Below are 24,431 nucleotides of genomic sequence, written 5' to 3'. Positions count from 1 at the left end.
AGAGAGGGGTTTGAGAAGTTTTGGAGAAAAATGATGAAATAGTGAAGGAGGGAAATTTGTATATGCAGCAACAGTTTCGGAAATGAACTTCCGAAAATATGCACGGATTTTGAATTTTTTTGACTTCGGAAATGCACTTCTGAATTGTGGAATTTTTTTAAAAAAAAAAGCGCTTCAGAAGTTCATTTCCAAAGCAGGGGTAATTTGGGATTTTCGCTGGGGGTGACCCCCATAGGGAGGTGGCTAAAGAAATTTTCTTTTATTTTGATGAAGCTTCCTTCCAACTTAACTAATTAGAATAAATTTGTCAAACGTATGTGATTATTAGAATATTACATGAGTTGTTCATATACTTGGTTGTTGTCTAGACATGTTGTTTAATACTCTACTAGTTTATGTTGCATAGCAATTAAAGGGCATTACATTAAGAAGACTAATACATAAAACCTTGATTAAAAATAAGACTCATAGACTTATAAAAAATAAGACTCATAGACTTATAAAAGAACATCAGAAGTTGGTCATTCCAACCACAACCAATCAAATCTCAATGCAAACCATGGTTTTAAATTGCATTCCGCACTCGCAATTGCAGCCGCAATATTGTTGATGCGTTAGCCTCCGCATCCGCATCGGACTGCAATTGTTGTGTGATTTGTAATCACAGGTCCAACAGAAGTAGAATTTGCATCAAACACCTTCACCCATGTTTCTTCACATATTTTCATCATAACTTAATATTTAAGAACTCATAAATTCAATTTATATGTGGTTTGTAATTTAAAATATTAACATTAAGTATTTTTTTAATGGTGTATTTCATATATTTCCTAATTTAAATTTATGTCGCAACGGCCGCAATCGCAACACCTGCAACCACAACTATATCCGCAACCACAATTTAAAACCATGATGGAAACTACACTAAAGTCACAATGTCACTAACTGATATCAAAGCCGTTGTGAAGCCTACCATTTTCAGAGAGTACATTGGAATAAATAATATTTTTTTGGAAAAAACATAGATGGTTTTCCATTTGGGATCATTGACGACGACATCTCAGAATTTCACTTCATTCTGGGATTTGCCACAGAGATTTATGTTGATGGAAAAGGTACAGGATTGTTCAAGCGTGCTTAGAACTTTAATGACTTTAGCCCAACAAAAGTGGCGAATCAGTAAAAAGACAACCCAAACAATATTGATTGGATTAACTACAAGTTCTACAATCAGTTTTTTCCCACAGAGAATGAGTTTGTAAATCTCTTTTATAATCTAGTTATTGATAATACACCGTTTAAAAACACCATTTTTGAAAATTGCGGCCGCTGAAACCGCCCTAATATTCACATTTTAACTCCCACAATTTACGCGATTTTTTGTAGTGCTTGTTTTTGTGTTAAATTATTGTTAAATCTTTGATCAAAAGAAAAGTTTTAAACTTTTGCCCTAGGTTACTATATTGATTCATTCATAATTTGTAAAGATGGAATTGTGAATGAGTTTTCATTATTATCGTGATCTATTACTTTTATCGATATTGATATTCTGAAAGATCGAATCTCATACTAGTAGAAATTCATCTAACTTGATATGCAGACATGAGATCTAGTTTGAGGATAAATAAATATGATAATTCAAATGAGGGTTCACTTATGATTTAACTAACAAATTGCATAGGAATAGGTTGATGAACCCTAACGCTCAACATATTTCTTTTATTGTTCACCAAGTTTCAGCATTTTAGTTTTAACTTTTGTTCAGATTTAATAGCATATTTAAAATAATAAAACAAACTCAATTACTTTTACTCACTCAAAATAATTTGTTATAGAACGGCAGTGATATTAAACCAATCCTTGTGGATACAATATATAGAAAATATTTACCCACAAATACTTTCAACACTCTTCACCTTAATCAAGAATTTTGTCTTCAACATAAAACTTGTAGCTTATCCTCTGAAATTTCCAACATATATTAGAACGCGTTAATCTGAATCCTGTAGCCCAAGTTATGGTCTGCATAGTGAGAAGGTATCTATTAACAGTTCAAGCTGAAAATAAGGTTCGAAAATAAAATAAATGTAGAAATAAATTCAAAGATAAAAACACACTAAAACAGTAAAAATAATAAAATAAACTACAAAGTTGCCTATGTACAATAGAAGAAGGGTGTGCATCAAAATACATTGATCATCGGTTAACATATCATCTTCCTTTGGTGTTGTCCATCCTAAATAGAAAGTATAGAAAACCATGGAGCTCACCCAACTAGAGCAAGGTGTGTTCTCTAATGCCAATTGAAAATTTTTTTGATCAACGATAAGATGTCACAGACAATGCTGAGATAATTTGTGAGACAATACGATATATAGTAAACAAGATCAACTAAACAAAATAGATAACATAGATAATGGTTAATCTAATTCGGTGCAACGTTGGCTACGTCAGGAGGGAATCAGCCCAATGAAATAAAATTCATTAAATGAGTAGTCAATAATACACGACAGTCTAAACAACATTCCCCAATTCAATTTCCTTTTCAAAATACTAACCATGTTTTTTGACTCAAGCACCCCTTTAATCTGAGTCCCCTAATTTTCACTCAAACACTCTTCCAATTGTTTGCAAGATAACTATTATATGCCGCATGATTCAAATCACAATTACGGATCAAGTACTCTATCCTTCTAAAATAAAAAAGACACTCAATAATAGAGTAGTATAACAAAAATCCAAAGACTAAATAAAAATAGAATACGATGTATTAAAAGCTTCAAGAGGCGAGTCCTAATACAAAGAAAATCATCTCCTTAAATAGCAACCAAAATCTAGCCAAAAAAATCTATTGATTTCCAAAATCTAGATTTTTTTACTAATTATTCTTTTTGGTCTCTTAACTATACCTTTAATTTCAGATTGATTTTTAAATAAAGACATAGGAGTTTTTTTTTGCCTACCCATTAGTCAAAGTTTGTTAAAATTCTTCGTGGCATTGACAAAAGAACTTGACCAACTAACTCTTACGAAGGAGTTAAACCAAAGCTAAAATTTATTTCTGGACATAGCGTGGTCATTTATAAGATGAGGATGCATACTTAATTAATTAGAATAACCTTGTCAAACAAAAAAGTGAATTAGAAGAATAGGCAAGTGTATGCATACTTTATTTTGAAGTATTTGGAAGCACATCTAAGAATATACAAAATGTAAGATATTTTCCTCACCTTAATTAAAACTGGAATTACACCAATAAATATAAGGACATGTCGGCTTATAAAAAAGCAACAAGAGTTGTCCATTCCCATCAAAACAAAAAAAAAAATCAAATCACAATGTCAATCTTGACATAAGAAGGGTTAAATGGCTTTCACCCCTGCAATAGTAGCGAGATTCGGTTTACCCTCTTTTAAAAAAAAATTTTGGATTACCCCCTATAATATTAAAATTATAAGTCTTTTGCCCCCTAAGAGGGAAAATTACCCCTCGTAAAATATATCTTTTTGATTTTCCCCCTGATTTTTACACGTTTAGGGGGTGTCCAAATATTACAGGGGTAATCCAATTTTATTTTTTTTAAAAAGGGGTAAACCGAATCTCGCTACTATTATGGGGTGAAAGTCATTTAACCCTAAGAAGAATATGTCATTGTTACATTATAATATTGCACGAGTTATTCACATACTACTTTATTGTCTAGTCGTGTTGTTTAATACTACTAATTTATAATGCATAGCGATAAAATGGGCATTACATTAAGAAGACTAATAAATAAAACCTTCACTATAAAAGGGCATCACAAGTTGACCATTCCAACAACAATCAATAAAATCAGTGTCACATTCTGATATCGAAGTGAGGCCTACAATTTTCAGAGAGTACATTGGAATGAATGATAATGTAGACGATTTTCCAGGTGCCATGATTAACGACGACATCCCAGAATTCCACTTCATTCTGGGATTTGCCACAGAAACTTATGATGATGATGATGGAAAAGGTACAGGATGGTTCAAGCGCGCTTGGAACTTCGATGACTTTAGCCCAACAAAAGTGGCAAAACTCAAGAAAGACCACAAGAATGTGAAAGTGGTAATAAGCATAGGAGGCAATGGTGCTGAATATCCATTCAACCCTCAGAATAAAGAAGTTTGGATTAAGAAAGCCATATCATCAATCAAAGAGCTAATCTAAGACTACGAGTATACTCAATCTCCCACGGACGATAACTTAATTGACGGTATTGATATTAATTATGAATACATCATTGCCGGTGAGAATGACTTTTCAAATTGTATAGGGAAAGTCATAAAAGGACTCAAGAAGGACACTAATGTTTCCAAATCCATGAAGGTTGTGTCCATTTCTCCCACAGAGGTTGTCATCCCGCACTACATAAAATTGTATTCCGACAACCATGAAAATATTGATTGGATTAACTACAAGTTCTATAATCAATATTTTTCCTCGCCGGATAAGTTTCACTACAACGCGGAAGGGCTTTAAAAGCGCTTTTTTGGGCTACTAAAGCGCTTTAAAGCGCTGCTAAAGCTTGCGCTGCCGTAGGTAACGAAAGCGCTTTTGAAAGCGCTCTGGTAGCCTCCTATAAGAGCGCTTTTTCTGGTGCTCTGGTAGCCCCCCCTATAAGAGCGCTTTTTCCAGAAAAGCGCTCTGGTAGTCCCCCCTATAAGAGCTCTTTTTCTGGAAAAAGCGCTCTGGTAGCCCCCCTATAAGAGCGTTTTTCCAAAAGCGCTTTCGTAAGTTGCGTTTTTTTTATTTTTTATGTTTTTTTTAATCTTAGGCAGCGCTTTTAGTAACAAAGCGCTTTAGTAGGTGGCCCTTTAAGAGCGTTTTTTAAAAGCGTTGTCGTTGCTAAATGAGGTATTTTAAAGTGCAACCTGTAATTTGAGCCTCCCAGTTCGACCTGTAATATTTTCGACCTGTAATATATTTTCAACGATATATTTTCAACCATAGGTAGGACAATATATATATATATATATATATATATATATATATATATATATATATATATATATATATATATATATATATATATATATATATATATATATATAATACCATTATAATATCCAAAATTATATATATATATATACATCATTATAGTTCCTGTCAAACAAACTAAATCATGTAAAGTATGAATACAGAAAGTTTCACATGTAACTAACTCATGTCAAACAAACTAAATCAGTAACATCAACAATATTATACTTCAAATATTGGCAACAGTATGAACAAAGTTAGTAACCATCCTAGAGTACTATAATATTATACTTTAAATCGATACAAATCCTACATGAATAGTTGTTGAATATAAAATTGACACAAATCCTTTTTGATTTCTTCCAACTTAAGTCTCGTGTAAGAAGCAGCAAGGAATTCGTCAAAGTACTACAGAACAAAAACATAATATGAATGATTTAGTTAAATGTAATAAATTATAAGAAATTATCTTAAGTTATAAATTCATACCGTGATTGGAATCTCTAATTGATTCGCCTGAATGATTTCTTTCATAAACCTCAAAACATAGTATCCACAACCTGAACTGTTTCGCTGTATCGGACACTATATCGAAAAACAAATAAGATTTTATAGTTGTCTTGTTTTATCAAGTAGCATAAATATTATAAGCAAAATTGTGAAAAATAATGTACCTGCACTTTGCTCCAAGTAATGTTGTTTGATTTAGTCCGGGATACCTGTGCGTCTCGTTGACTTCGGAACACTTGTATTGATCTAACAAAAATATAAAAGCATATATTTAGATCAATCTCACAAATAATTAAATATATAAATATACACGAATATTTAGAACGATCCCACTTACGTATCAATCATTGTCTTCATAGCCGGATAATTGGTCCACTCACCATCTACCGAATTCAGAAAATATACCACTTCTCTTATAGGGTTGATAGCAAGCAACAACCAGTGTGCTCTATAAATTAAAACAATAGGTTATATGAAAATTTTGCTACGCAAAAGAAACAAAGATTAGATGAACCAAGAATGAGAAACTAACCCTACTGGTCGGGTATTATACGCCCAAAGAATCAGACTTTCTGTATTGCCGGTGGACAGGAATCTATCGACTAAGCGTTGTCTAACTGATTCCGATTCCGTAGCAATTGTCATTCCGCTGCATTGGGCGGAAGACACGAAACGGAATCTGTTTGACAATGCAGTCCTGCGCAACACTCTGTCATACAACAACCTTAAATAAAAACATAATAAACATTAGATTATTTTCATTGAAATGTGTAAATAAATTGTTCGACTAATTAAATAATATATCGGATGAGTGAATATTACCGGATGTATGAGTGCATATTAGCGACGCCTAGTTGTTCATGCGTAAAAATCTCTTCCAAGTCATCTAGTGCAATATTTGACATGAATTCAATACCAAAGATACCTTCATCCATATTGATTTCACGGAAAGCACCATCCTTCAAATGGGACATATCAACAATTGTTCCGAGCATCGTCCGGTATCGAGGCACAAAAGCACCACCTTTTTTTGCCGCTGGCTTCGGAGGACCCTTGGGTGGTACGCTACAAACTGGCTGCGTCATTTGTTGTGACCCCCGAGCAGATGCCTAAAAATCATATAAGTTAGGTAAAATATAAAATCATGCAGTTTTAGATTCAGATTATATATTAACACTTTAAATGTACCTCTTTTAGTGATGCAACAGACTCCTCCTCCTGTAAAATCCCTTTACCCTTAATTGCGGGTTTTGAAGGAGCAGAATGACATGTACTTACACTTCATACATTGCCACGGAGGTAGATTATAAATCATAAGAATCATAGGCCAGGTGCTATGCGAGATACTTTGAATACCATGCGGGTTCATTCCATTAGTAGACAATGACAAGCGAAGGTTTCTTACTTCTTTTCCAAATTCAGGATATTCACTATTAACTTTCATCCACTGTGGTGAATCTGCCGGATGTCGCAACTTTCCATCAATAATTCTTTCATCTGCATGCCAAGTCAAGTGTCTTGAATCGGTTTCACTACGATACATGCGTCTAAATCTCAGAATTATAGGAAAATACCATAAGACTTTGGCCGGAGACAACTTTTTCTTATATCGAGGGGCACCGCATTTAGGACACTCATTCAACGCTGCATACTCGTTTCGAAACAAAATGCAATCGTTTGGACATGCATGTATCTTATCATAGCTCATGCCAATAGAGGACAACATCTTTTTGGCTTCATACGTTCGATTGGGAAGAACATTATCCTCTAGTAGCATATCTTTCATAAGGGCTAATAACTCTGTGAAACTTTTATCCGACCATCCATTGTCCGCCTTTGAGTTGTACAACTTTAACACCGCAGACAATATTGTGAATTTTGAACAACCATCATACAACGGTTTCTCTGCTTCGCTTACCAACCTCTCGAACATTTTGGGACAATCCTCAAGATCTTCTTCAAGCGCTTCTGCAATCTCTTCGACTCGATCACAATCATATGTGTCTGTGCAATCGTCGTTTGAAGCATACTTCGTATTACACCTCGACTCAACATTCCCATTACTTTTCTCACCATGCAAACTCCAAACTGTATAACTTCTATCAATTCCAAACCGTAGTAAATGCGATGCCAACTGATTCCCGTCAACCTTATCCCCATAACAGCAACCCATGCAAGGACACGCCATTCGAATCGGGTCTTTGGAGTGCGCAACCGCAAACTTAACGAATTCCCATACCCCTTTCTCGTACTCTTTCGACAATCGGTTTGAATTCATCCATGTCTTATCCATGTCTTAATTAAGCTAAACAAAAACGATCAAACTTTCACTCTTCACAAGTAACCCCTATAGCGAATTCAATTCACAAAGTTAGTAAGTTCATCACTTAACGATTAACGAAATTGACATCAAGAATATTCCACATGTCGGAATAATGAGTATTACTTAATATGATCTAAAAGTTACAAAGTTAGTAAGTTCATCACTTAAAAATCAGAGAATATTCCACATGTCGGAATAATGAGTATTACACTACACCAATGAGAATGACACAAAGGGACATGGCAGTTCAATTGTTAGTGTTTTGTTCTGTTTTTAGTCTGGAATCAGAGAAAATAAGCCACAGGCTGGTAGGGAAAAATTATGTTACAGAACTATTAGATTTAACATGCAACCTCTCTAGTCTACCACAAATATATTATAACATAAACCTCTCTTATATCTATCTATTAAAACAATATTAAAACAGTTTAGAATCTATCACTCATGTTAAAACTTCAATACATTAAAACATTAACACAGTTTAGAATCTATCACTCATGTCTTAATAAAGCTAAACAAAAACAACTAATTATTAAGGAACAAAACGGTATAATGCGTTTCTGTCAAAACGCAAAGGATACACGGAATGAATCCGAAGCAATAAAACGCAACATATTATTTTGGTGAGAGAGAACAATTAATTACCTGTATAGTAGTAAGCAACTTCTAGACCCACACAATGTAAGATTCTTGAAAACGATCAAACTTTCACTCTTCACAAGTAACCCCTATCTAGCAAAGATATTCCTTAAAAATATAAAATAAAAAACTTAATTGAAGAGTATAAAATGACATGGATAGACAAACATTTTTACATGTGTATTTATTGAGCATAAGTAGTGCATTAATGTGAGTATACATAAAAATGAGGTCATACTCCATAGCTTAAAAACCAACAAGTTCATGGTATATTCCAATTAAGTTCAAAAGTGGGCAAAACAAGAATTAACTCATGGTTTTATCATGCTATTAGTATCCGGGCAACCACAACAACAATAGTAAATCATGGTTTTATTGTTAAGTAAGCTAAACAAAAACACAATTAGTGTTCAACATCAATATGAATATCAACGCAATTCTACAATGTTCAATCTTTCAAAATTTTCAAATGGATTCTCACTCGATTTCTCTTGATTGCTTTCTCTCATCATGGATTCTCGATATGAACATCAATATGAACATCAACATCAATATGAACATCAATATGAACAACAATTAGTGTTCAACATCAATATGAACATCAATATGAATAACAACAATTTGCAAAGACCATCTCTCTCGATTGCTTTCTCTCATCATGGATTCTCACTCGCGATTTCTCTCAACAATGTTCAATCTTTCAAATGTCAAAAACAGAACTATAAACCCTAATCCCAGTCAATCCCTAAATAACCCAAAGTTTCATTAAATCAGAATCAGAGCATACAGGTTACACAGTGATACAATCGTAAATGAAGACAACATGAAAATGGAAGAACCTTTAAATCGTGTACCTCCTTCGTCTTCTCTTCTTCAGCGATTCTTCTCCAGCGTATCTTCTTCAGCGTTCTCGAATTCTTCTTCGTCTTCGTCTTTTGGGCGTGGGTTGTGGAGGGTATTTTTATGGAGGTTAAGTGCTGCAGTTTTGAGGATAAGGTAAGGTTTTGAGGTTAAGTTCTTCGTCTTCGTCTTCTTCAGCGATGGAGTTTTGAGGTTTTGAGGTTGAGTTTGCAGTTTCTGGGCAGCGATGGCAGAGAAAGAGGATTAGGGATTATGAAACGCATTAGAATAATTTTGATTTTAAAAATTTTAATTATGAAACAGCTATGAAAGCGCTTTTGAAAAGCGCCTTAGTACCCATGGCTATACCAGCGCTTTTTAGGGTAAAAGCGCTCTTGTACCCCACCCCCTATAGCAGCACTTTTGAAAGCGCTTTCATAACCCCACTATAAGAGCGCTTTTGAGAAGCGCTTTCGTACCCATGCCTATAAGAGCGCTTTTTGAAAGCGCTTTTGTAACCCCCTATAAGAGCGTTTTTTTTGCGTGTTTTTTTATTTTGTTTTTAGCGAAACCTATACCAGCGCTTTTTCCTAAAAGCGCTTTCGTAGGGGTGCTGTTAAAAGACAAATTTGGCATTGTGTTTGTAACTATCTTTAATCAACTAGTTACGGATTTTGATACCGCGTTTAAACTCCTAGTAGGAGTCAGCACCGATACAAGTACTCCATCTCCAACGAGTCAACAAGTCTTTGTTGATGGATGCACAATCCTCCTTAACAACGCATCGCTTGCTGGAGTTTTTGTTTGGAATGCTAATGCATCAGCCCCAACATATTCACTGGAGGGAGACCTTCAAAAACTCCTTACTAAAAAGTGATTACTTATTTTTATTTTACAGATCTTACAAACTATAAATTTATAGCCGGAACTTATGTTTCAAGCTATAAATAGGATCGTGTGCTTTTTTTTTACTTTATGTGTTTGTCACACTTTTCTTGCTGTTTTCTTTCTATAATTATTATGTCATTCTTGTGATATTTGAATTGCTTCTTTTGTATGTTTCATGAACTATCTGTACTATTTACTAAGTTACTAATAAGAAGCAAATAATATTATTGTTATCATTCCTCTATACATAACATTGTCTCTTCTTTCACTTTATATTTCTCCATTCATACTCGAGTTTCGAATAAGTTTTAGAAGATAATGTATATACGATAGAACACTTCAAGACTTGAAGTGTGGAAGTTTCTTTGATTCATTTTCGTTCAATAATTCAATGTTAGGTGAATTTTAGAATTTAAGAACTTCTCAAGTAAATAAGACTTGTGGAGTGTAGAAATCATGTTTTAGAAGAACTTCAGAAACTATGATAAGTAAGATAGACTATACATAGTATATAACAACCTAGCTGTGTAATAGGTTATACATAGCCTCACCTGTAAAATTAAAGATAGATAGTTGATAACAGTTTTATTTATTAGGTGGGATATGTTTAGTGATGATAATTTGTAAAGTTTCCTCCATGAAGAAAGGTTTAAATTGCTCGCTGAATCATTAGCTTTCCAAACAAAAATTCCACAGAGAAAGCACAACCATCAAAGAATACGCGAGGTGGGACCTTATCTACCTCGGTTGGATTAGTACTGATTCCAACTAGAAGTTTGTCAGTCTTAACTACCTTGCATTAATTAGTTACAGCTTGTTAGTTGGAGTTAGTTAGGTAGTTAAGATTTGTTACTTGCACATCAAGTCATGAGAATCTTGTATATATACATCATCATCTCCATTGTAATACTTAAGAGAAATATATGCAGATTCTTTTCATCTTCTCTTCTTCTTCTACTTTCATCTTCTTCTTTGCATAATGATGTGTGAAATTTCATAACATAATATGGTATCATCGCATAAGATCCACACCTGTTTCTTCCATTAGTAATTCGTTTCCGCTCAGCTTCTCTCTGTTCTTTCAACACATTGTTGCTTCCTTTCTTCATCTTCAACATGCCATCACGTTTGGCTCCTACCTCTCTATGATCATCACACCTCCTCTCAATGGTTCCAATTACATATCATGGTCAAGATCAATGAAACTTGCTCTTGGTGCTAAGAACAAGTTTGCATTCAACGATGGTTCCATTACTCCACTCGACCTAGATGATCTTAATCGTAGTGCTTGGGAACGATGCAATTGCTTAGTTCATTCATGGATCATGAATTTTGTTACACCTCCAATTTCTCAAACGACCGTGTTCTTGGAAAACGCTCTTGAAGTTTGGAATGATATTCAAGAACGTTTTGCCAAAACTGATCGAATTTGTGTCTCTAATCTTCGTCTTGAGATCAATAATCTCAAACAATGTTCGAAATTCGTGCTTGATTACTTCACAGAAATACGTGGATTGTGGGAAAAGTTGAACTCTCATAGACCACTCATGGCATGTACATGCATCCATCAGTGCAGATGCCAAGCTATGAGATCTGCAAGAGATTTTCGCATTGAAGATCAGGTAATTCAATTTCTTACTGGATTAAATGATAAATTTTCTGTTATCAAAACTCAGGTTCTTTTGATGGATCCGCTACCATCCATCAACAATATCTATTTTATGGTTATTCAAGAAGAAAGCCACACTATTTATCTTCTTGCTAAACATGATCCATCTTTAGCTCTTGAAGAAGTGAACACTCTAGTTAATGCTTATGATTCAAGAAAGTATCCTGATCAAAGTAAGGCTTCGAGCCACAATGGTGGATCTCAAAGTTCTAAGGGAGACAACATATTATGCACCTTTTGCAATAGAACAGGTTATATAGTGGAGGTTTGCTATAGGAAACACGGATTCCCTCCAAATTTTGGTAAGAAACAAGTTCCTGCTAATGCTACTACTACCAATAATGGAGATAACACAGTCATTGCTCACAATGGTGAAAAAGGTGTCTTCAATAACCAAAATATAAATATTTCTCAAGAGCAATATTCTCAGTTGATTAGCTTGTTGCAGCAAACAAACTTGACTCCTCATGCCTCTAGTTCCAATAAGACCTCCACTTCCAATCATATTTCCACTTCTCTAACTCATTCTGGTCATACATCATATGAGTTATCAGGTAATTCATATTCTTTGATAGCTTCTTGTTCTACTCAAAATAAGTCACAATTCTGGATCATTGATTCTGGTGCCAATGATCATGTATGTTCCTCTATTAATTGGTTTAGCCCTTGTCACAACATCCAGCCAGTTAGTGTTTTTTTACCTAATGGCTCTATAGTTATAGCTAATCAAGCTGGTACCGTCAAAATTTCACCTGAATTATGCATTAACAATGTTCTAAACACCTCTTATTTCTCTCTTAATTTGTTATCTGTGTCAAGATTATGTGCTTCTAACCATTGTGTCTTTCAATTTTTTGCTGACAAATGTGTTATTCAAGACCTGACATCCCAGAAGATGATTGGTTTGGCTAGTCAGATTGAAGGGCTATACAAACTGAAGATTGATGATGGTTGGCTTGCTAAGAACTTTTCCCTTAAATCCAAAATCCATAACTTTCCCTATATCATTCTGTTGTATCTAGTACCAGCATTAACAATTGTAACGTGATTCCTACTAAAGCCTTATGGCACTTTAGGTTAAGTCACTTATCTCATGATAGAATTTCAAAGATGTCTCATTTGTATCCTGAAATTGTTAATAATAATAAAGCTGTTTGTGACATTTTCCATTTTGCTAGACATAAGAAGCTTCCTTACACTCCAAGTAATTCTAAAGCTACCAGCAAATTTGAATTGATACATTTTGATATTTGGGGTCCCCTTTCCTTAAGTTCCATTAATGGTCATAGATATTTTCTTACAGTTCTTGATGACTATAGTAGATTTGTTTGGATCATATTATTAAAATCCAAAGCTGAGGTATCTACTCATGTTTAGAATTTCATCACTCTTATTAAAAACCAATTTCAAACATGTCCCAAGTTTATTAGATCTGATAAGGGTCCTGAGTTCTCACTTTCCCATTTCTATGCTTCAAAAGGCATTGTCCATCACAAGTCTTGTGTTGAATTACCCCAGCAAAATGGTAGGGTAGAAAGAAAACATCAACATCTTCCAAATGTAGGGAGAGCCTTACTTTTCAGTCAAATTTGCCTAAATTTTTTTGGTCATATGCTGTTTCATATGCAGCTTACATCATTAATCGAGTCACAACCAATCTTCTTCATCAAAAATCCCCTTATCAAATGCTTTATGATTCTTTGCCAGACATTCAACAAGTTAAAGTCTTTGGCTCCCTATGTTATGCTTCTACTCTTTCCAATCAAAGAACTAAATTAGATATTAGAGCTAGTAAAGCTATTTTTTAGGTTATGCTGTTGGTTACAAGGGATCTCTCTTATTAGATTATCATACTCATGAAGTGTTCATCTCTAGAAAAATCACCTATCATGAACATATTCTCCCTTATAAAACTGCATCTGATTCCACCAACCAGAGTTGGGAATTTTTAGGTGACTCATCTCCTATTTCAGATCCTCCTTCAGATTGTTTTCCTTCTGAAAGCATGGCCATTCCCACTGTTCCTACTCCAATATGTGATTTTGATGACTTGCCTTCTCATAACCTTACTCCTGTAACCAACAATCCACCACCTGAACCACATAATCCTCCTATTCGAATTTCTTCCAGAACAAGGCACCAACCATCTCATCTCAAAGACTATGTGTGTGCCTCATTAAATGACTCATCAAACCAATCATCATCAGGTAATCCTCATTCTCTTTCCAAATTTATTTCTTACTCTATTCTCTCTCCCTCTCAATATCGTTTACCCTTTCTATTACCGCTCAAACTTAACCTAAATCATATTCTGAGGCATGTAAGTTTGAATGTTGGAATCAAGCTATGAAAAGTGAACTTCTTGCTCTTGAGAAAACTGGCACTTGGGTCTACAAAATCAAACATAAATCTGATGGCAGCATAAAGAGATTTAAGGCACGACTTGTATCCAAAGGTTACAATCAAATTAAGGGATTAGATTATTCTGACACTTTTTCACCAGTGGCCAAACTCACTACCATTAGACTTGTTTTTGCATTAGCTGCAATTCATAACTGGCACTTACATCAACTTGATGTAAATAATGCCTTTTTGCAAGGAGAACTACATGAAGATGTCTATATGGTTGTGCCTCCTGGTGTCCACACTAACAAACCTAATCAAGTGTGCAAATTGATTAAATCCCTATATGGTTTGAAGTAGGCCAGTTGCTAGTGATATGAAAAACTTACTTCACTACTGATTCATCATGGATATACACAAACGACTGCATATCATTCCTTGTTTGTCAAGAAAACTTCCTCTTCCTTCACCATTATCCTTGTCTATGTTGATGATCTAATACTAGCAGGAGATTCACTCAGTGAGTTTCAACACATCAAAGATACTCTCCATCATGCTTTTAGAATCAAAGACCTTGACATTCTTAAATATTTTCTAGGCTTAGAAGTGGCTCATTCCTCCAAATTAATCTCTATATGCCAAAGAAAATATTGCCTCGATTTGTTGACTGACATTGGTTTCTTGGGCTCCTAACCTGCCAATACTCCCTCCGATCCATCTATCAAGCTCCACAATGACACTGGTCCTATTTTTGATGATATACCAGCCTACACACGCCTCATTGGTAGATTAATCTACCTCAACACAACTAGACCTGACATTACTTTCATTACTCAGCAACTTAGCCAGTTCCTTTCCAAACCTACACTGATTCATCATAATGCTGCTTGTCGAGTTCTGAGGTATCTCAAACAATTTCCAGGTCAAGGTCTCTTCTTCACTTCAAATTACAAGCTTTTCTGATGCTGACTGGGCAGGCTGTATGGACACTAGAAAATCCGTCTCCGGCTCTTGTATCTATATAGGACCTTGATCGGCCACCAATTTCACCTTGTTCCTATGTTTGAATCAATGGAAAAGCACTTCATTCGGTGGTATTTTAAGTCGTTTTAGTCTAGTTCTTAATTAGTTTTGTTTACCTTTGTATTTGAATTTGGTGTGTTACTTTTTCTATTTTTTGTTGTTTTTCCATTGCTTTTGATCTTGTGTTGGTAGTGTTTTAAGTTATGCAGATACAGGGCATGATTCGAGACAAGAAAAAGTGAATTTTGGTGAGACAGAGCTGTGACACGGCCACCCGTGTCATGGGACACGGCCGTGTCAGACTTGCTGAAGAGAAGAACTTGAAAATATGAAAACCAAGAAGACAGAGTTGTGACACTGCCACCCGTGTCCCATGACACGGCCGTGTCAGACATGCTGAAGAGAAAAAGTTGAGAAATCTTGGAACCAAGAAGTCAGGGGTCTGACACGGCCACCCGTGTCCCATGACACGGCCGTGTCAGACATGTGCGCAGAAAAATTCCGATTTTTAACTTATGAAATCTGTCACTTAAGTAAGGGTATGATGGACTTTTCGTATGAGAATATTTGCTGTGAGGTATTTAGTCACTGTTTGGAAAGAAGAAAATCACTTTTTGGGGTCGGAGAACGTGAAAAGAGGATTGGAAGCACTAGGGTTTGAAGCGAAGAAATCTTCAAGAGCATCTGCAATTGAAGATCAATTCCTATTCATCTTATTGTAATGTCTTCATCCTTAATATCTGTTATCTTGACAATTGCCATGAGTAGCTAAACTATTTACGTGTTAGGGGGTGTCCCTGAATTGCTATTGTAATGAACCTAATTTCCTTTATGTTATGAAATCGTTATGCGTGTGAACTTATTTGATTGTGCAAAGTGCTTATTGCTTTATCTATCGGACAAATAGATTTTTGATTTACGGTTAAGGGTTAGGTCGGACAAACCACCTTATCGCTGTTTGCACAATAATATTACGGTTGTTATTGCTTAGGAATGAGGATTCTCCGTAGTAACCGTAATAATCTTGATAAATTATATTGCGCTTGATCACTTCTTGAATTGCTAAGGAATTAGGATACAAGACAGTATCAAAAGGTTTTCCGCTAAGGAATTAGGGAAGATAACTCTTGAGATTCGGTAATAGTTCATGTACACTGATATTTCGTAAATAAGGATTAAAGGTTGTTGCAAGGCAATTCATACACTTGACCCTAGCATAATTTCTCATATTGTTTTAAAGTCATTTTTACGCTTTCTATTAATTTGTTATCATTTATCGTTATCTCCAAACAAACAACAAAACCCCCATGTTCTTTTGTTCAATTGAATCGTTACGATAACTTATATTTCCTACGCAGTCCGTGAGTTCGATACTTGGGGATTAATCCCATTATTACTACATCGGTAAAAATAGTACACTTGCTATTTTACCGGTCAGACCTTCTCTTATTTCATGGAGAACCAAGAAGCAAAGCATGGTATCTCGCTCCTCTGTTGAAGCTGAATATAGAGTTTTAGCTGCAACAACTTGTGAAATACAATGGCTTATATATCTTCTAAAAGATCTCCACATCATTTTCTCTAAACTATCGCTACCGCGAAAAATAAACCAGAGTCGCCACTAATATATTTATCCCATCAAGGGAAAGTGTTGATGTTTTTATTGGCTGATTGGCATCTATGTTTGGCTAAAACATAATAGCAGCAAAATATAATACAGTGTACAAATCTTGCAAATATAAAAGAACAAAATAGGTACAAAAGCAATATGTTATGTGGAATGTCATGACATCAACTCATGACATCGCGCTTGCAGAACTAGAATGAAGATTCAGTTTGATTCTCAATAGATACAGAATATTCTATGAATATTATGTAATCCAATGTGGCGTAGATTTAAAGGTCAATAAAATCAAGTCAGAATATTAAAGAATAAAATTAGAATATTGAAGATTCAGCAATTTCTAATTTAGGAGATAAATTAGGAAACTTGTGATTGAAGACCTTTCTTTTAGTAGAAGATATCTGAAGATTTGTAACAGCCATGAGTGCTGCAATTTGTAAGCCCAAGTCCAATTGGGAATAGGTTATAAATAGAAACCTTTGTAACCTAGTTTGACACATAAAAATATAGAAAACCGCATTTAGAAAAGATGTAGTCATTAGGGTTTCTATAGGTAGACCACCCAAGTTGTGGGATGGCTTCCATGTCCTTCTCGAAACCTGTAGGTAAGAGAAGTTATTGTTCTCACTCGAAACTTGTAGGTAAGAGTCGATTATTGTGTTCTTGATTGAAGCTGTGAAGCAAGATCAAGTTAGTGGTCATTGTTAATTGTTTAAATAGCTGTTGCAGGGTTGTAACAATTAGGTATCACTAGGGAGTGAGCAGAGGTTCTCTTGTCTTAGATGGAGTTCTAAGATAAAAGTTGCATTGGGTAGTGACTAGGTAAACCAGAGGTTGTTTATCTGTAAACCAGAGGTTGTTTACATAAAATAGTACTACTGATAGTGAAATCTTCTTCCTTGCTTGGTAGCCCCCATAGTAGGTAGTTAAACCGAACTGGGTTAACAATTCACTGTGTTATTTATCTTCTGCATTGTAATGTCTGTTTAGTCTTGGATGTTGTAACATCGCGTATAACATCAGGTTCAGGTTTGATAGTTTTTCCTTTTACAGAACCAATAAATATTACGATCTGGTTATGTTGACTGAACATACATGATCCCAGTACTCATGGACTCCTTCTTAGGGGTAATTAAAAATTGGGGATCTTTCTGTTCTGCCTTTGCTAAGTTAATAACAGATCAGATGTCTTGACATCGTGAGTGACATCCTGAGTCTCTCATACTAGAATTTCAATTGGTATCAGAGCAGGCATCCTGTCTGTTTTTGGATGAGATCCATGAGGGATACTTTTTGGTTATACTGAAGGTAGAAGATTGTTTGAACAAGGAGTGTTCATATTGTATGGTCCCGTGGAGTGGAGGATGGACCCATATGTGGAGGATTAGACCAACCTGACCTAGAGCTGTTAATGTTTGAATGAAGAAGTACTAAATCAAAAGACTTAATGCGGGAGTGAAGAATTTGAATTGAACTAATTCAGCCGGTACCTATGTACAGAGGAGAAACGTATCAAAACCTTCATGCGGGAGTGAAGATATTGATAAGGTAACCTCTGTATCTATGTGAGTTTATCAGGTTAGGAAGTTGGTTAGGTCTAGCCTGTTGCTTGGTGCAGAAGCAAGCATTATGCAGGGTTAAGTTACAGTCAATCCTTGGATGTCATGCTTACAATTGATATTTGGAGTAAGCATTGTGTGAATTCTATTGAAGTATGTCTATTTTCCGCTGCATAGCCTCTGGTGCAAGCCCTATTTTACAAGAAAAATTCTAGGATTATTTATATTCAACAGAATGTATGGAAGAACCTTACAGCTATAATTAAAGTGTCAAAGATACTTGAGTAATCTCTAAGTCCACTCAAAATGGCATGGTTTATTAGAGCTGTTGAATATCAACTGATCAATGATATTCATAATCATCTACAAGTGTGAACCTTGAAGAATTTCAAGGCTGGAGTGTTCCTAGAAGGAGGAACAGATGTCCTACCGGATGTTAGGACATTAAGTACTGGTATGCAGCTACCAGCTGAAGAACAGATGTTATGGTGCTAAACTAGTGTAGTGTGAGAATATTGGTTTATAACCTACTCCTGGTCTGGAAGAGGAGACATCTGATTATAAGTTGATCAGGACACGATCAACATGTCTTTCTACTCCAAATCCTAGTTTATGGGGGTTAGAAGTAAAATCTTAGTGCCAAAGAAAACTCATGAAGGTATTCCTTTCTGATCCTTCATGTTTAACTCAAGATGAGCTTACATCTGGTGTTTTCCTCTGATCAATGGAACCGGATATGTGAATTTTCATTCATAACCATAAAGCAGTTATTGGAGCTGAATATTATGTCTCAACCACAGTGAAATATGGTCAAGAATGTTTACTGCCCTAAGTGTTATCCAGAAAGGGTAGTGTTGTTTGGAATCACGGAAGTCAGATGGCTCAGAAGAATCTGACTAATTCAGTGTTATGCTATAACTAAGTCTGTTCCAGAAACCTAAATGAGGGAATCTCCTCTATAGGTACAGACTATGGTATCCATCATCTCAAAGTCAAAATGAAAGTATGAATAAATGCTTATTGAGATGTTGGATATTGTATTCCTTGATATGTCTGGATGTTGCTGATAATTACACTATTTTGTTTCCACCCCAAGTGCTATGAATTAGATGTTAGAGATGTTAACCAAGAACCATGAAGGATGATGTCACATCAAATGTTACAACGTCATCTCAAGATCTTCAGTTTCTTTGTGTTATGTTTTCCAAGAGAAAATTAAATAAATGTGAATAGGTAATCGGTCAAAATGACCTAGTGTGAGTAGCAAATTCTGACTGACTAACTGGTAAGTACTTTGACGGGAGACTTAGTACTTATTGGGTGTAGAACCTGGATGCAAGACTGAAAAGAAGAAATCAGTCAGGATGAACTAGTGTGAGTAGTAAATCTTACTGAGTAACTAATAAGTACTTTGACGGGAGACTTAGTACCTATTAGATGAGAAGTCCTTCCAGTTATATATTCAAGGACTAGTGTGAACCAAAAGTCCGTGTTCACTATTATCTTCACAAGCTAAGGAAGTATGGCAAGAGTATCTGGTGAAGCATACTAATGTTGTTAAATATCTTGATGGGAGCTGGATATTTTGCAATGTCTGTATGAAGAGCTCAGACTTATATGCTGAAGATCAATTTATGGTTATACAATCATAGTTTCTTCTACTTCAAGTTGCAGAGTGTGGCAATCTGAATCTTGTGTAGCAAGTAAACTGAGGTTTCTAAACTTGGAAACTGTGGCAAATTCCAAATGAAGGGAGCTTCAAGGACGAATATCAAAGATGTCCTAAATTTGTATATTTCACAGGGAGTAAGAAAGTACGAAGATCAGCAAATACAATGTTATTCTTCTTCTAATCAAATGGAAAGTCCTTCAAAGACTAATCTTTAAGCAAGAAAACCAATGTCACACAAGATGTCAGAACATAACTCAAGTCATGTTTATTCTTAAAGACCAGCAAGGATTATTCTTTTTATTATCATCTAAAAACATGTATTGATGGTGTGTAGCACTTGTTATGACTTAGTGCATGTTCCAACCAATGCACAAGTCCATCTATTGCAGTTCTTCTTAAAATAACATCTCTTGATCAAGACTTTTGTTAAAGTCCAGGTATGTTGTTTAAATTGCTCAGGTTTCTATTGTCTTTTCCTTTTTATATTTTTGAGTCTTGTTTGAGTCTCTCATGTTCTTCCTTTGGATATGAGGAATGTCTAGAGTCTAGGTTATGGTTATCAAATTATGACAATCATAGGGTTTAAGGGTGGTGTTCAGACATTGTTAAGTCTGAGGTCATTCTTTACAGTTGTTTTTGTAAAGAGTAGAGTCTTGTTTCGTGTCGTGAACACAAATTGTTTCTTGTGTTCTAAGTCATTCTATAGAGACGTGTTATCTCTATGGATAGTCAGAGTTTGTTTGAGTTTGGGTGTCGGATGAACTTATGTCTTGGGTGATGTCAACATTACAATATGCTATTATCCTGGAAGAGTGTCTAGGAATATGCATGCGAAGTTTGAAAAAGCGACATTATTGTCTAAAGTGGCAGTTCATACATAATGTGGATTAGAATGGGCAGGTTCTGATATTAATGTTAGTAATGTGTTCTGACAATACATAATTACTTTCACAATGAAGACTTCACTACGTGAAGATGACTATGAAGAAAAAAGTTCTATGATCTGATCAATACAGCTGAAGATAAGGAGAATCCTTCCGGTTCAAAATAAAGAGCATGTTAAATGAGTGATATTGAGAAACATCATCAAGAAGGATTTCAAATTTTCTTAAGAAGACCTTGATCTGATACAAACATGGTAAGGTTATGCTCAACAAAGTACAAGAAGTGGCAACTCTTTATGTTGAGATTGTGGCAACCTCTTTGTGTGTGCATCTATTGTCAAGAGGTCATCAGTTGATCATTTCTGACGGAGATAAGTTGGTAGACTTGAATCTGCTGCAGAAAGAGAAATGGATTTTGTGGAATGTACTGATAGTTCTAGTCTGAACAGCAAAACTGAAGTTTAAATGTCATACACAATGTTATAACATCTATTTTCTGGTGTGAGTATCTATTGTAAAGGATCAACATTGCTAAAATGAGTGTGTTCAGTAGACTAGTTGAACCGAGGGTGCTCTCTTGAAGATATGAAGATGCGTCTTATATTTTCCATTCATCATTACAAGTTTTCCTTGAAGAAGCTCAGACTATCTCAGATAGGGGGAGTGACTTCTTAGTTCAAGATATATTTTTCAAGAAAATTGTCTTGGTCAGATATACTCTATCATCATAAAGAATGTGTACTAATTCAGAAGAAGCTCATTCAACTTGGTTAAAGGAGGCTCTTGTGAAAAAAATATATAACAAAGTGTATCATTACAGTCAGTTATTTGGGAATGGTTGAATCTAACCATGTGCATCTGATAAAGTGACTGTGTATCAACAAGTGTTGGAAGGCTCTTCACTGTTGTATTAAACAGTCTCAAGGTATTCAAAACAACTGAGGTCTATGACAAGTGAGTCAGTAGAGTAAGTAGGAGGTCTATTACTTGGTTCATAAGATGCTTTGTCTCAATCTGCTTAAGAATCTTGAGCTTTGTGCTTAAGAGGTGAAAGAGTGACAATGTCTGACAGGATGTCATGACTTGTTTAAAGACATTGAATCTACTAAGTCAAACAAGGAAATCTGTCTTGAAGAATATCTACACATCAATGGTCGGTGTAAAGTTCAATCAATGACTATGCATGCGTTGGTTTTAAAGATAACTCCTATCAGAAAAACAGTCAAAAACTACTTTGGAAAGATTAATTGCTTTTTGTAATTGTTTCCTAATCAATCATTTGACCGTTGAACAAGAGCAAGAAAATATTTATTTCCTATAATCTCAAATGGCTATATAATGGTGTCTCCACAGATTACAGAAATCAAAATCTCTCAAGATGTCATTCGTATGTGTCCTAATAAGTCGTGTCTGGGTTTGGTATTGTGATGGGTTGCTTTGCTAAAACCTGTCCAGAAAAAGAAAAACACGGGCTGGGGATGTTGGTTGTCTCTACCATGGGTTTTTCTGCAATAACAACAAAGATGTTCCATCATATACAGCCTTCAGTATAGGAACTATTTTTGTTGTGATTTGTGATCTGAGTTATGAACATAATTGTGATTTGTGTTTTGAGTTACTAGGACTGGTGGACAATTTTCACTCAAGTTCTCTCTTAGGCTCTACGCTAGGATTTGGTTTCTAGTTAAAGACTGAGAAAGGGATCTCATATGCCACCATTGGTCCTCAAAGACAAAGGTCTTCTCCCATCGTCTTCCTCATGTACATTAGTGTTGTATGAAGGTATTCCACTGCATATTATGACATCGGTTCAATCTTTGTCATATTATAGCTAAAAAGGGGTAGAGAAATATCATCTTTTGATTTTGCTACTATAAAAAGAAACAAACGATTTTGTAATGTAAAGACAGTGCAGACTGAAGATGTTATGATGTAGTTCAAAATCTGAAGAACATAAGATGTTGAAGCGCCCAATTCTGAGAATGTAAATGTAAAAATATGTTCTTCCTTGTTGTCTTGAAAGTTGAAGCATTTATGTTTTGCTGCATTTTTAATGTATGTATAGTTTTAGCCAAAATATGCCAAAGGGGGAGATTGTTGATGTTTTTATTGGCTGATTAGCATCTATGTTTGGCTAAAACATAATAGCAGCAAAATATAATACAATGTATAAATCTTGCAAATATAAAAGAACAAAACAGGTACAAAAGAAAGATGTTATGTGGAATGTCATGACATCAACTCATGACATCGCGCCTGCAGAACTAGAATGAAGATTCAGTTTGATTCTCAACAGATACAGAATATTCTATGAATATTATGTAATCCAATGTGTCGCAGATTTAAAGGTCAATAAAATCAGGTCAGAATATTAAAGAATCAAATCAGAATATTGAAGATTCAGCAGTTTCTAGTTTAGGAGATAAATTAGGAAACTTGTGATTGAAGACCTTTCTTTTAGCAGAAGATATCTAAAGATTTGTAATAGCCAGGAGTGCTACGATTTGTAAGCCCAAGTCCAACTGGGAATAGGTTATAAATAGAAACCTTTGTAACCTAGTTTGACAGAAAAAATATAGAAAACCGCATTTAGAAAAGATGTAGTCATTAGGGTTTCTATAGGTAGACCACCTAGGTTGTGGGATGACTGCCATGTCCTTCTCGAAACCTGTAGGTAAGAGAAGTTATTGTTCTCACTCGAAACTTGTAGGTAAGAGTCGAGTATTGTGTTCTTGATTGAAGCTCTGAAGCAAGATCAAGTTAGTGTTCCTTGTTAATTGTTTAAATAGCTATTGCAGGGTTGTAACAATTAGGTATCGCTAGGGAGTGAGCAGAGGTTCTCTTGTCTTAGATGGAGTTCTAAGATAAAGATTGCATTGGATAGTGACTAGGTAAACCAGAGGTTGTTTACAAAAAATAATACTACTGATAGTGAAATCTTCTTCCTGGCTTGGTAGCCCCAGAGTAGGTAGTTAAACCGAACCCGGTTAACAATTCACTGTGTTATTTATCTTCTGCATTGTATTGTCTGTTCAGTCTTGGATGTTGTAACATCGCGTATAACATCAGGTTCAGGTTTGATAGCTGTTCATTTTACATAACCAATAAATATTACAATCTGGTTATGTTGACTGAACATACATGATCCCAGTAATCATGGACTCTTTCTTAGGGGTAATTAAAATTTGGGGATCTTTATGTTCTGCCTTTGCTAAGTTAATAACAGAGCAGATGTCTTGACATCGTGAGTGACATCCTGAGTCTATCATACCAGAATTTCATAAAGGAATATCAGAAAACCTAACTCAAATAAGAACATAGTCTTACGACCAAAGAAAATGGGTACGGGAGTCGGTTACGCAAAGGGAAGGTGCTAGCACCCCTCACGTCTGTGGTACTCCATAGGATCCACCTATATTTGTTTCTATCTAAAGGGTGTAATCTATGTCT

At 35.2% G+C, this 24,431-nt stretch overlaps 1 protein-coding gene, 1 long non-coding RNA gene and 1 pseudogene across 2 annotated transcripts; 2 read left to right on the top strand and 1 right to left on the bottom strand.

Moving 5' to 3' along the window:
- Nucleotides 1-2,259: 2,259 nt before the first annotated feature.
- On the top strand, nucleotides 2,260-10,196 carry LOC131597765 (chitinase 2-like; annotated as a pseudogene).
- Nucleotides 5,682-6,119, bottom strand: LOC131599602 (uncharacterized). Its single transcript, XR_009282858.1, has 3 exons — nucleotides 6,050-6,119; nucleotides 5,855-5,965; nucleotides 5,682-5,763 (listed from the first exon to the last, which is right to left on the bottom strand). It is a non-coding gene; the product is annotated as an uncharacterized LOC131599602 (long non-coding RNA).
- A 1,210-nt stretch (nucleotides 10,197-11,406) lies between the features above and the next one.
- Nucleotides 11,407-12,924, top strand: LOC131597764 (uncharacterized). The gene has a single exon (XM_058870440.1). It carries the CDS (start codon nucleotides 11,407-11,409, stop codon nucleotides 12,922-12,924), a length of 1,518 nt encoding a protein of 505 aa, XP_058726423.1.
- The last annotated feature ends 11,507 nt before the right edge of the window (nucleotides 12,925-24,431 follow it).

Source organism: Vicia villosa, linkage group LG4 (assembly GCF_029867415.1).
Source record: "Vicia villosa cultivar HV-30 ecotype Madison, WI linkage group LG4, Vvil1.0, whole genome shotgun sequence".
Taxonomy (NCBI): Eukaryota; Viridiplantae; Streptophyta; class Magnoliopsida; order Fabales; family Fabaceae; genus Vicia; species Vicia villosa.
The sequence above is the reverse complement of the archived record's forward strand: the minus strand, read 5'-3'. Positions and strand labels throughout refer to the sequence as shown.